Raw genomic sequence first — 13,695 nt, 5'->3', positions numbered from 1 at the left:
AAAAACTTGTATGGGCAAATGGCTTTTTTATGATGGAAAAATTCCATAGTGGGTCAAAGCCCCTTGCAGGTGGCAGCAATTAACTGTAATTTTTGCAGATTGTAATGATCCATAATTTACCAGTATGCCCCCCTCCCCCCCACAACTCTTTTTAGTCAAGAGAAAAAGGTTTGCGTGGAGGTTTGATTGGGTGCACATTTTACGCTGCGTTCTGGTCTTAAGTGAGATTGTTCAGAGGGGGCTGCAGTGGCCGTGGACACGCGAGACAGAAAGAGCCACCGAACGGCAATCTGTTCCCTCCACCGCTCATCTGCAACATCCCTCATTTCCCTCTCAGCGGCCATCTTCTCTTTCTGCCCCCTCTTCACCCCTTTGTTTTTCAGCCAGAGCAGACTTAAAACATGCAAGTCCGTCCATCCACCATCTTAGGGCTCGCTCGCAGTCGCGCTCGCACGCGCTCGGACTGCGTTCGCACGCGCTCGGACTGCGTTCGCGTCTGTCTCTACGTTGTTCTCTCTCTCCAGCAGAGTGTGGCCACGGCTTTAGTTCGGTGTCTGCAAATGACTTCAGAAAAATGCCCTCCAGTGAAAAGAGAAAAAAAAAAAAGACAGAAGAAAGGATAAGAAAGGCAGAAGATGAAAGAGGGAGCGCATTTGCAAGTGACGGATGCTTCTTATTTTGCATATCTCTCACTTCTGCTTTCCCCTTCTTCTTTTCTATTCACCTGAGAGGATTTAAATAAATCCATAAAGCATGAAATATCAGAAATAGAAAAGTAATGCATGAAATGCATTTTCATAGGAGCCTCCCCACCCACACACAAACACACATACACAATTTCTCCGTGGCTGCTTTTTGCTGTGAATGTGTGTTTTATGTGATAAACGCTGGTACGATTTATTAACATGTGACCTCTTATTTGTATTCGGTGTTAATATGCAGCATCAGATACATGTCCCACTTTAGCCTTGCTAATTCTGTAAACAAGGCAGTGAAGGAGAGATGAGTGTGTTTAACGAGATTAGGCGTGCATTGTCAGGCAAATCTCAGGTCACTGTGCAAGAGCTATTGAAAGTCAATTACTGTTTGAAATATTCCTATGCTTTCTCAACTGTGTAAATTGTGTATTTGCTGCCTGAGATATTTCTCATTATTGTTTTATTTATTCTTTTGTTAAGCGCACACCCACTGGAAGTGAGTGCTGCTTTGATGAAATTATAAAATGCATATTTATTCGTTCACAGTTGCTGTAGTCTAGGTCCTCAGATAAAAAATGCAATTTGCAGCGTGCTAAGAGTCAGACATATCATTATTCACTGTAAAACACAAGCTTTATTAATCTTTATTTCTCTCTGTGATTTTTCAAATCTATTGGAAGACATTAGTAAAATCACAGGCATTTGGCAAAACCTAATGTGTGATTAGGTTTCTTTTGAAACTTCACACTTCTGTAATATATCATTTTAATTGGCTGATCACATTTTTGTTCTCCCTGTGTGTCCCTTTTTTGTCAGATAAAGATGAACCCAGCAGTTACACCTGCACCACCTGCAAGCAGCCCTTCACCAGTGCCTGGTTCCTGCTACAGCATGCTCAGAACACCCACGGCTTTCGCATTTACCTGGAGAGCGAGCCCGGAAGCCCCCTCACCCCCCGTGTGGCTGCAGCTCCTGGGATGGGTGGTGACTGCGCCTCCTCGCAGCCCCCCCTCCATGCCGTCCACCTAGCTGAAGGCAGTCCTTACAGCCTTCTGAGGATGCCGGGCTCTGGGTCCGGCCGAGATTCAGCGTCCACGCCTCGGGAAGGCCGTTACCCCCGAACGCCACCGCTGTTCAGCCCACCCCCCCGCCACCACCTCAGCCCAGATGACCTGGCCCTGGCGACCCACCATCCCAGCGCCTTTGACAGAGTGATGAGGCTCAACTCAGTGCCGCTAGAACCTCCTCCAAGCATGGACTTCTCTAGGCGTCTACGTGAGCTGGCAGGAAATGCATCCGGAGCTTCTCCGCCTCTCTCTCCTAACAGACCCAACCCTATGCAAAGGCTGCTGCAGCCATTCCAGCCAGGTTCCAAGCCTCCATTTTCTGCTACGCCACCCCTCTCCACCTCTCAGTCACCTTCAGGCTCACGCTCCACCCCAAATGCCATATCCGGTGCGGTCCAGCCAGGCACACCTCTCAAGGCAAAGTCTTGCGAGTTCTGCGGGAAGACCTTTAAGTTCCAGAGCAACCTAATTGTTCACCGGCGTAGCCATACAGGGGAAAAGCCATTCAAGTGTCACCTCTGTAATCATGCCTGCACCCAGGCCAGCAAACTGAAACGACACATGAAGACGCACTGTCAGAGCAAGTCTCCGGCGCTGAACGCCAAGTCAGACGATGGCCTCTCAGCTGCCAGCTCTCCTGAACCTGGTACCAGTGAGCTGATGGGCAGCGCCACAGATGCCCTTAAGTCAGTGGTGGCCAAGTTCAAGAGCGAGAACAACGGCTTGATGCCCGAAAATGGAGAAGAGGACGAAGAGGAGGAGGAGGAGGAGGAAGAGGAGGAAGAAGAGGAAGAGGAGGAAGAGGAGGAGGAAGAAGAGGGGGAGGAAATGGAGAGCAAGCCTTTAGTCGAGGAAGAGGGAAGAAACGACTATCGTTTCAGTCTGCGGCTGGAGGGGGCTCGCCACCACCAGAACAGTGAAGCGCTGCACCCGCGGCGCCGGAGCTCATCCCGGGATCCCGGTGAGGAGGACTCTGCCATGGAGTCAGACCGGGCGGACGACGGCACCACTACTACCATTAACGGCCTGGGACCTTTATCCACCGACGGCCTCTCCAGAAAGCTGTTAAGTGGAGGGGTCAGCCCCGGCTCCCTCAGCCCCCTGTCCAAGCGCATCAAGGTGGAGAAGGACCTCGACCCCCCCACACCCACCATCCCAAACACAGAGAACGTGTACTCCCAGTGGCTAGCTGGCTACGCTGCCTCGCGACAATTCAAGGACCCCTTCATCACCTTCACAGGCGGGGACTCCAGACAATCGCCCTTCGCCTCCTCGTCGGAGCACTCGTCGGAAAACGGCAGCCTGCGGTTCTCCACGCCGCCCGGCGAGCTGGACGGGGAGCGGGCCGCCTCGGGGCGCAGCGGCACCGGCAGCGGGGCGAGCACCCCGCACGGCGGCAGCGGGAACGGCAGGCCGAGCTCCAAGGACGGCCGCCGCAGCGACACGTGCGAGTTTTGCGGCAAGGTGTTCAAGAACTGCAGCAACTTGACAGTGCACCGACGCAGCCACACTGGGGAGCGGCCGTACAAGTGCGAGCTGTGCAGCTACGCGTGCGCCCAGAGCTCGAAACTCACCCGCCACATGAAGACCCATGGACAGATGGGCAAGGACGTGTACAAATGTGAAATCTGCCACATGCCTTTCAGTGTTTACAGCACTCTGGAGAAACACATGAAGAAGTGGCACAGCGACCGCACTCTGTCTAATGACATTAAGACTGAGTAGGCAAAGAGCAGCATGCTGGCCGCTCCCTCAGCTAGCTCCCCGAGCTAAAGAGCGACCCTGGCTAACCGGCCGATAAGTGAGGGGCAAGGACCACAGGGTTAGACCACAACACACAATACAGCCCGACTGGAAGAAGCTGAATGCATGATCCATCATTGGGGCAATACTATTGCATCAAACGCAAAACTTTTTGAGCCTTTCTATTGTGCAATAATTTACATGTTTTGTATTTTTTGTAACTGGACAGCATGCTCAGTGTGTTTTGGCTACTTAGAGAGAAGTTTGTCCTCGGCTGGTGGTGTCGCTGTTAAACACTTATGATTTCTTTCACATGAAAACGTTAGCTATGAGAGCCCATGCTGCATACAGTGCATACTGTTTTACATATCATGTACAGTTTTGTGTTCAGACATAGTGAACAGTGTCATATTATCAAAGCATCAAAGCAAGCAGGGTCACGCTTAAAACGGATCTTTGTGAAAGATTTTCCATGCAAGATTGAGATGAGAGATATATATATAGAAATTGGGCTGCCTGTAACATGCGAGGCACTGGCGCCAAGACATGTTTCTTTTACAAACAGCAATGAAATGAATACTACGGTGTGAAATTACAACAAAGAGTGCCTTGGATATTTTACCCGCATCAGTTCATTGTCCTTTTTGCTATAAGCTTGGGAGTTTTCAGCTGTAGAAGCCTACGGAACGTTGACGCGCACATATTGAACAAACAGGCCTTGCATCAAGCGCCTGTACGACCCGGTACGTCGTCTTGTGACCTAGCGGAGCTTAAGGAACCAGCTAAAAAAAAACCACACAAAACAGGATGACTTGTATCTCTGTTGAATTGTTTCTCTTCTGTTTACTGGCATGTTACATGCTAAAAGGACTTAGGGTTTGGCGCGTTGTGTATTAGGCATTTTTAGGTTTCCTGAGGAGGCGACCTCCCGTCTCCGACCAGTCGTTCTAACCAGCGGAAAGCTCTTCGTTTCCCAGAGTGTTTGTTTTCTTTTGAAAATTACAAGTTCGCAGGTTCTTTTGTAAGTAGAGCAGATTTCCTTCTCCGGTGTCAGCCAGGCAGCGTAGCCAGCAGCCGCTGGGGGACCACACGGTGGGTTTTAGGCGGGTTTTGGGTGATGGTTGGGTGGGTGTAGAGGGGTGGCGGTGGGTGGAGGGTCAGGGTCATGTGTGACCAGGTGTCTCTACAATTCAAATGTTTATGTCCTTATAGCGCTTATTCTCTTTACTGCATTAGATCTTAGAAACCCTTAAGTAACGTTTTCTCCACTCACGTCGCTTATGATCAAACTTAAAGTCCACAGCTGAAGAATCAGAATTTTGTAAAACGTTTGTAACCCTGTCCACACGTTTCAGGAGATAAAGAAGCGAGTTGCTTTCTTTTGAGTTACCATGCTCTAGACCTCATTGTGGTAGTTTTGTTTTTTATCTCCATCCTGTCATTGTTGATGATATAGCACTTGTCACTCTGCCTTGGATTCTGTATCTGTCTCTCTAATCGGAGATACAGGCGGTTGAGTATAAAATGAGGACCGGATTTCAATCTGGGACTACCTACGTGCACTGTTCAATTTTCCCAGTTTACACTCGGGCGCTCAAGGGAAAACTTGCTCTTATGCTGACAGATTAGTGTGGTATCATTGCTTTGCATAAAAAAAATTGAAAAAGGAAAAAAAAAAGGATTGAACTAGAAACTGTTGCCAGCCATGTGTCCTCCTGAGAACTGAACATCAGTCTGACTTTCGGGGGTATCGCTGCAGGAACCGCCATAGAAACATCCTGCTCTGTACCAACAGACACACACTGCTCATTACAGAAAGACGTTCTACGAAATCTGATGAAAAACTAAAATGTGTTGTCAGTTTTTTTTTTAAAAGTAACTCTTCAGCATCTTTAGGGGAGAACCTTTATTTAAATTTGTTTGAATTTTTATTTAGCGACTATTGTTTTTTCTCTTTGAGACTTGATCACTATGTAATGAATTGTAATGAACATTTCTCTCATCTTTTTTGCCTTTTATTATACACAAGTCTTCAGGTTGAACAAAAAATTGCATTGGGGAGAGATTTATGATATATAAATATATAGAGAGAACTTAAACACATAGGAACATGCACACTCATGTAAGTTCCTATGCTGAAAACACATTTATGGTCTACTTTTTTCCTGTATTTAGAATGGTATTTGAAATTAATGTTCACTTAGCGTAGGCACTTATAGTATTTATGTTGGAGCCTGTATTTTTAACTGTTTTGCCTGTACTCTTTAAAGGTTTCAATGTACCCTTTTTTTCTGTAGTGAAAAAAAAACATCCCAACAAGCTGCCACCGTATATTTTCTTAATTTGGCAGGATAATATAGTGTGAATAATTTGTATGCTTGAAAATAAGTATGGTTTTGAAAAATAACACGTTGTGGTGTTCCCCCGGGGTGAGAGGTCATGTAATGGCCTCTTCAGGCAGTCCCGCTGGAGTCGCCACAGCGAGGTGAAAACAGGTGGTTGTACATATCTTTTTTGTGTTTTAGTTTGTTTTATATATTTTTCTCTCCTGCCATTTTATATGCAGTAATACAAGCTATTGTTGGGTTTTCTCGGTAGCCAACTTTTTACTGTCCTTAAACATGTACCACCTGATAACATTCCAGTCGTTTTTAAAGAAGAAAAAAAGACCTGTCATATGCAATCAATCCAACATCAATCTGAAAAGCTGTCTTTGATTTTTTTTGCTACAGTTTTGTCATTTTATTGAATTTTTTGTTGTTGCCAAAAGAGCCATGGTGCTTTATAATTTAAATATGGTACATCTCATATGCAAGGCATATTCTAAATAGACGTGAAATCGTGGAAAGAAAAAAAAGTTTGGTACATGTTATCATTGCTGATGGTTCTGAGGTACATTTAGGTTCCAGCCTGATTCCATCCTGTGTTCTGTATTTACTCTCAAACTATTTGTTCTGAGCTGAACTTGAAGTTGACCTACGGCATATTGGTCAGCGTTATTTATTATGACTATACATACACACGCGCTCTGTTCAGAACGGAGTCGTAGCAAAAGAAGTCCTTTCATCCTCTCCCTCCTGATGGTTTCATTTCTCTGTGTGATGACCAAAGGTCATTGACCAACATTAATGAGTTTTTGCTCAAATTACACACTTGGTTGTTGTTGTTATTTTACAGTCATGGAGATGCCACTCTATTTTCAGCTGTTGTCTGCATTCTTCTCTTCACTCAGCCATTTTGTCTTGAAAAAAATAAAAAGTATTACATACATATCTGAATTTGGTGCTTTTCATTTTACACCCGCCCGCTTCCCTCCGTCTAATTGACAGCCACGCACATAAACGAGCGGGTGGTGTGATGAACGCTATCTCGTCTCGACGGTGGCTCGGATGTTTGGCGCCCAGGTGTGTTTGCGTGGCTCAGCTTGAGTCACCCATCATGGGGGTGGAAGTTCACCAGCATATCTGTGGTCTGTGGCCTTGTCGGGTCAGCTCAGCGTCTGTGTTATATCTCCAGCAAACCTCCCATCTCCAGTCTGTCTTCTGTCATGCCTCCCCCTCTTTTCTCCCCCACCACCATAGTCCCGTAGCCCCTTCCCTCCCTGTCTTTCTGCATCTTCTCCTCATGTGTTTTGTCTCCTTTCGCAGCGTTACCTTTACACATCCCCCCATGTCCCGGCCTCTCTCTCTCTCTCTCTCTCTCTCTCTCTCCCCCGCTCCTCCCCTCTCCCTTCCCCGTTTCCGGCTCTCCTCGCCGGAGCACTGGAGGGCAACGTGACAGACTAATCGCTCTCCTTGTCCGAGCCCGGCGCTGTTTGCCGAGCAGGGCCAGATTAAAGTTCACAGATAGAGAGAGGTTCCTGCTTAGGCCAGGTGTTGACAGTTAAGATAAAGCAGAGTTTCAAGGAAGTGGGGGGTGGTTGCACGGGTGTTGGGTGTGAGGAATAGCCTGTGTGTGTTCTCGCTCATATGTGCTCTCTCATAATGTTTAGTAGGGTGGTTAACCCCCCTTCCCCCCCCGTCTCCCCCAAGTTCAATGTCAAGAGAGCAGCACTGCTCTGGCCCACAAATCCGGCCACCAAACAACCCATGCATAGCACACATACTTTTCCCATAGCAGACTCGGTCCCTGCCTACCGTCCCCCCCCCCCCCCTCTTCCTTCTCATATAGACATACGTCCTTAACCCACAAAGGCAACGGTGACTCCTTCCTTGGAACAAGGAAGTTTGTCACACTTTGAATAATGTCTGTAGCTCTGCACGACCAGTTTTCCTCCTCAGACTTGTTTATTATTTGTAAAACAAGATGCTGGAGAAAATGAAGAAGTGTTGTTTTTGTTAACTCTCATTTGTGGCAAGTCTTGGGGGGATTCGCTGCCTCTCTGTCGAAGGCAAGAATTTATGAGTTCATTATGCAAATTGAAACTAGTTCACAACAGTCTTGAAAAGATAAAGATTCCCCCGTCTCCATTTTATTTTCCCTTCCTCGCCTTCTGCAGCTCTCCCTGTGTAGTAACGCAGCAGAGGTCCACATAGCCGGGGAAATCATGTCCAGGAGACAGTCGATGCTGAATTAACTCTCTAATCTCCTAATATCTCCCTCATTCTGTCACTTCTACCTGTCCCTGAACTGCCTTTAACTCTCCTATGTGTCCTTCTCCTCTCCCCCTGTTTTATATGCATTGTGTCAGGCTCACTTTCTTTGTCCATTCCTCTTCCTGTGGTTCTTGCCTCTGTTTCAAACTCCTTTTTTTTATTTCCTGGGTCTAAGCTCGTCTCACAAGTGTCAGTGAGTAGGGGAAGGCTGAAGAGCAGAGATGGAGAGGCAGACTGCAGCTGTGCTGTGCTGCAGTGAAGAGGGGGCCTCGTCCGGGCTCCTTGGAACAATATGAAAGCACTAATCACCCAGGACAGCTGACACCCACTGTGCTGCATGCACATGCACCGCACACACACACACACACACACACACACACACACACACTGAAAGATCTGAGGATTGCCAGCACAAAGTGGAAGGAGAGGAGCTCTGCCCAGACAAGACTTACAGGTCTGCCCTGGCTAGAAAACAAAGTCTGTGTTATGTCTATGGGCTTTGACTCTTGGTGGCTAAAAGTGCTTTCTCACTAATGTGCACACACACGGTGTCCATGCATGTCAACACTCATACCTACTGTACAATGGACATGCATGAACACACGTGAAAACTTAAAAGGCAGTTGAGCACAGGAGTGTCCAGGGAGTCCCCCCCCCATGCACGTCTGTATGAAGACGCTGAATCAAACACACATGCTGATGCCGGAGCACAAACCACATAATGGACCGGGTGCACGCACACACACACACATGCGCAGACGCACACGTGCGTACACAAAAGTGTCTTAGGGAATGTGACCTTTTCCCAAAAGCCTCCCTTTCCTGCCCCTGCTCCCCTCCCCCTCTGGCTGTGTGAAGACTGAAGGGGTCAAGGGTTAGGTTTTGGGGGGCTGGAGATTAGGTTTCACATGACTGAGCACCTTTGTTGGGGCAGGCCAGCAGAAAGGAAACGTCCAGGAGGGTAGCTGTGTCTGTCTGGGAGAGAGAGAGAGAGAGAGAGAGAGAGAGAGAGAGAGAGAGAGAGAGAGAGCACTCAAAGGGGGGAGGGAGAAAGGACAGAAGGATGGATGGAGGAACAAAGTTGAAGTCTGGTCAAACAGAGGGGGCTGAAGTTAAAGTGCAAGAGTGAGGAGGCGTTGGAACCCAGGCAGAGAGCGAGAAAATGCAAGAAGCTGAAGGAGAAGTGAGGAGAAGCACGGCGTCCACCATCGTCCCTCGTCTTCCTCCCCACGCCTCGTCCTCTCTGTCCTCCATCGCCTTCTCCTACTCCTTGGGACCATGTGGCTTCTGCGTCAGCCAGTGTCCCCGGTGCCTGCTGGCTGCGCCGCGCTCCCCCGTGACCACACAGCGAGAAGAAAGCCCCAGCCAAAATAGTAAACTAGATCACAGCGGCCCACTCCTCCCCCTCCTCCCCCTCCCTCTCCTTCAGCAACATCTGAGTCGTGGTCTGCCCGCTAGACAATATACGCGGTAACTGGCAGTGAAAATCTTGGCAGCGATCCGGATTACCTCGCTTGTGAAGTATTGCTTTAAATGTCTGCATGTGCGCCCCCCCCCCCCACACACACACACACACACACAAACACACACACTTCTCAGACCCACTGAGAAGGACTTTAACGACGTGCAACAGTTTTGGCTAAATGAGTCACAGAGGTGGGACTGGTATTGCTGATGGCTTCCAGATAAGGTGAAAACTTTGACCCTGGAGTGAAAAAGAAGGACAGGGGGCGAGAGGTGAACGGGAAGGAATGTCTTGAACACAGCACCGACTGTAATTGATTGGACTCTTTTGGTTTCACGGAGTGCAATCAGATATGAGCCCAACGCTTCGGCCTTCATTACTGACGTTTTTAGAAATCTGACATCCCTTAGAACTCTGCGGTGCGTTACTCGTGCACTACCTTGCTACAACCTGCACTCTACAGTATCACACTACAAGGGCAGGAGAAGTGGTGGGGGGGGGTCAGGGGGGATTCCAGAGTCCGGCCCATCCGGTCTGACCTTGAACCGTGGGCCGTGGAGCTCAGAGAGGCCTCCAACTGGCACAGCTGCAGACGACAACCGTATGTTTGCGCTGGTGCGTCACGCTTGGTCACGTGTGGATGGATGGATGTGTGCACAGCGGTGGCGCACTCACATGTGGACAGGACTCATTTGAGTGAGTGTGTAGTTCAGGTGCAACTGCCGGGACTTTGTATGACAAGTGAAGCGGGATCATATCATCAGCAGCCTCTGACTGACGTGTGTGTGTGTGTGTGTGTGTGTGTGTGTGTGTGTGTGTGTGTGTGTGTGTGTGTGTGTGTGTGTGTGTTCAGTCAGTGGGGAGATAGTGGAGCGTCTGTTTACTGTCCTGTGAATAAGGAGGCAAAGTTCATCCTCCGTCCGCTTCACGCCACCGTGCAGTATTTCAGCATGAGTTAAGGTCGGACAGTTACTCAGCAAATGCATCATTTTATAGCTTGTAAACTATGTCACCCATGACAGTTGGGAATGTCAGAGTAATGGCGGATGCTTTACTGCGACGTGCAGGGTTGTTGTGAGGCCAGCTTGGTGTGATTAGCATCGACTTTGGGAGCCTTGATGACAGTGAAAACAGGTTCCTGCTCGGACAGGCGCCACGTGAACCGTTTGGCCGTTAATAACTGTCCCCTGGTCTCATGAAGGTTGAGGATACTGATACAGATCTATACCACAGACTTTTAAAGTTAAAATCAAGTCAAGTTCCCAGCAGGTTCCCTACAGTATTCACACTGGACGCAGAAGTCGCCCTCATTGTTTCCATTGTATCCTGTTTACTTTGCCTAACCTTCCTTGCTGTTGTTTGCCCGACATATCGTCTTGTGTGTGTGTGTCCCTCCGTGTGTGTTAAAGGTGTATAGAGCCGTGTTGACTTTCCCTGTGAAAGACAGCAGAGCCCTTTGAGCTGCTCCAGCTGTTGCAGGGGTGACGGAGGCTAAGACCGGCTAAGGTTGAGGGGTGATAGGGCTCTGGAAGTTTCTGAGAACTGCCGCTCCACTCCTGGTTCACTCCTGGTTCATTCCTGAGGCCCAGGGGTCAAAGAGAGCAGGATGGGGGGAGGGGGGGGGGGGGGGGGGGGGTTGCAAGTCTACAGTCACATGCTTGACCTGGCAGGCTGAACTTATTACACTCAGCACATGCCTCCTTCTCGTCTTTGCAGTATTTTGAGGTATTTGAATCTTTTGGGAGTGTTTTTCCCCGCGTCTCTGAGTAACGTTGTGTGTGATGTGTATTAAAGGGAGAAGGTGGCTTTGGTTCAGCCTTTTGTGCCTTCACATGAGCATTTGCCAGACTTCAACAACCTCTTTGGTTACAGCTCGGAGTCGTCCACATGACTCCTCGGGTGCATCGTCAGTCTCCATCGGCAGCCCATAATATTCCGCTCTTTAGCAGGGACACATTTATTGTGGCCCCACAATGCGCTTGTCAGTCATTGTGCCGAACTTGTGTTGTCTCCATGCGGCGTTCGGCAGCACAGCTGTCATCAAAAGACCAAGGGCTACCCTGCCCTCGCCTGAAAGAAACAAACAAACAAAAAAGGGTCACAAATAATGAGTGTACAAAAACCATCTTGTCGAATTGCACCTTGGGAGCCCGTCCTCAGGAAGAATGAGGGGTGAGGAGCTTCTGAGCCCACCGGGGGCACAAAGGGACTTGGCCCCTCCTGTGTTACTGTTAGCCAGGCCCTTTGGATGAACTTGTCTCCTTTCAGCTGGCGCTCTCATGCCCAGGTGTGTCCTTGTGTGTGTGTGTGTGTGCGCGCGCAAGTGTGTGTGTAGCCACAAAACTGACATTTCTTTGGCCCCAAGTGCTCCATTGAAAATAAGACGAAGAGCGCAGCAAATGAAAAGAGATAAAGTGCAAAACAAGGATGAGAGGACAAATAAAAGGAGAGTGGCTTCCTTGCTTTTCAGGGCAAGGACAATGTTCAGGCCTTTCTCCCACGCTCTGCACAACACTAGCTCTGCCCCCATGGTCTGCCCACAGTCCGAGAGCATCAGTTTACAATTAATTTATTTGTTGAGCGCAATGTAGAGATTGTTTTAAGGAGAGAAACACACTTTGATGTGTGAATGAAAAATGTATTGATTGTATGAAACAGGATTAATAGCGGTTGCTAAGTCAACTTAGCTGCAGCCCACACCTGGTGTGACTGCCTCAACCCACACGTTGGAAGAATCAAGCCTTCTTCAACACCCATCGCTAATAATCTGCCCATACTTTCCCAATATTGCAATCACCATGTGGATCTCTGGGGTTGGGTAGCCCGGGCCAAGCAGCCATCCAGATAGGCCAGTGAATGGCTCCATGCCAAGGCCAATTGAGAGGTGCTGCTGTGGTGGAGAGCCAGAGGGGAGATGGTCATCCATTATTCATCACTAAGCCAAATAATCCCCAACAGAATTGGTCTGGTCTTGTCTGGCCCAACGGTTGTGGAATGGATGGGATGGTCCGGGGGGCAATAGGGGAGTGTTTTTTTTGAGGGAGGTTTAGTTGGATCTTTTTTTAAGGGGGAGGGGGTGGTGGCAAAAGAGGGGTAGGGGGCTCGCTGTAAGGGGTGCGAGGGGGGTTCTTTGAGGATTAGATGCAAATATGTCTTTGATAGCTTTCACAGTCTGGGAGTCCCATTCTGTTTATGGATATTCATATTAAGTCTAATCTTTGGAAACAATCCCTGGCACGGAGGAGTGAGGGGCTGCGGGGACGGGGACGTAGCGCATGGAGCAGCGGGGGGTTCCAGGGGATAGGCCGGGCCTGAATGGAGCCTCCCCTGACCCAGATCAGGCAGAAAACCACTCGTGGCTCGTGCACGGGCACAGGTGAGCGCCCGGAACAGGGAGCGGGTGGACGATAGCCCCTGTGTCCTGTCTGCCGACAGCTCTGGTGTGTCAACACATTCTTTGAGAGCAGCGCACACAAAAAGCCACAGACGTAGACAAAGCCGCGACACGCACTCGGACAAATAACGAACCCAGACACAATATAGCCTTGGCCTTCTCTCCAGCCCTCGCCTTCCGTCTTCGCAGGCTTATCTGCGCGGTCGCCCTTGACATGGGTCCGTGCCACTGTTGTGTCTGTTTGTGTCTTCCTCCAGGCAGCTGCGCTGTTAGGAACTCAACTCACGCTGAAGACGCCGATAAAGAAGACCCTCCTCAAGATGGAGTCAACAACCTGCAGCTTTGTCTCATTCACCACACACAAATCTCGACTACAGTATCCTTTTATTCACCTACAAAGGTTTGCTGTTCACAAAGGCTGGTTTTCATCAGCAGCCATGACATTCAGGCCCTTGGAGTCTGCTGTTGAATAAAAAAAACCCAACTTTCTACTTTTCACTGCTAAAGTTTAAAAACATCGTGGGAAGAGAAAATTGACATCCTGCATGGAAACAATGCAGGTCCTTTTTATAATTTCGCATCACCATACGTCCTAGCATGAGTAAAGCGCGGCGTGTGAGACCAAGGTTAGAAGGAGTGGGCACGTCCGTGTGAAGTGTCACAGTCGCCCCACAGCCGTGAGGTGCACCAGACATGGCTGGTCCTCCTCCCCAAAGCAGGTCAGAGAGCAGAG

General features: G+C 49.0%; 1 protein-coding gene across 1 annotated transcript in view; it reads left to right on the top strand.

The window, feature by feature from the left end:
* Positions 1 to 6,778, top strand: part of LOC114854740 (B-cell lymphoma/leukemia 11A-like) — a 33,241-nt gene extending 26,463 nt beyond the window's left edge. Inside the window, exon 3 of the mRNA XM_029149401.3 lies at positions 1,515 to 6,778. Within this exon, the coding sequence (XP_029005234.1) occupies positions 1,515 to 3,490 (1,976 nt within the window). The 3' untranslated portion in view covers positions 3,491 to 6,778. The remainder of the gene's footprint in view (positions 1 to 1,514) is intronic.
* Positions 6,779 to 13,695: the final 6,917 nt, after the last annotated feature.

Source organism: Betta splendens, chromosome 1 (genome assembly GCF_900634795.4).
Source record: "Betta splendens chromosome 1, fBetSpl5.4, whole genome shotgun sequence".
Classification (NCBI taxonomy): Eukaryota; Metazoa; Chordata; class Actinopteri; order Anabantiformes; family Osphronemidae; genus Betta; species Betta splendens.
Note: the sequence above shows the minus strand (reverse complement) of the source record. Positions and strands in the feature narration are given on the sequence as shown.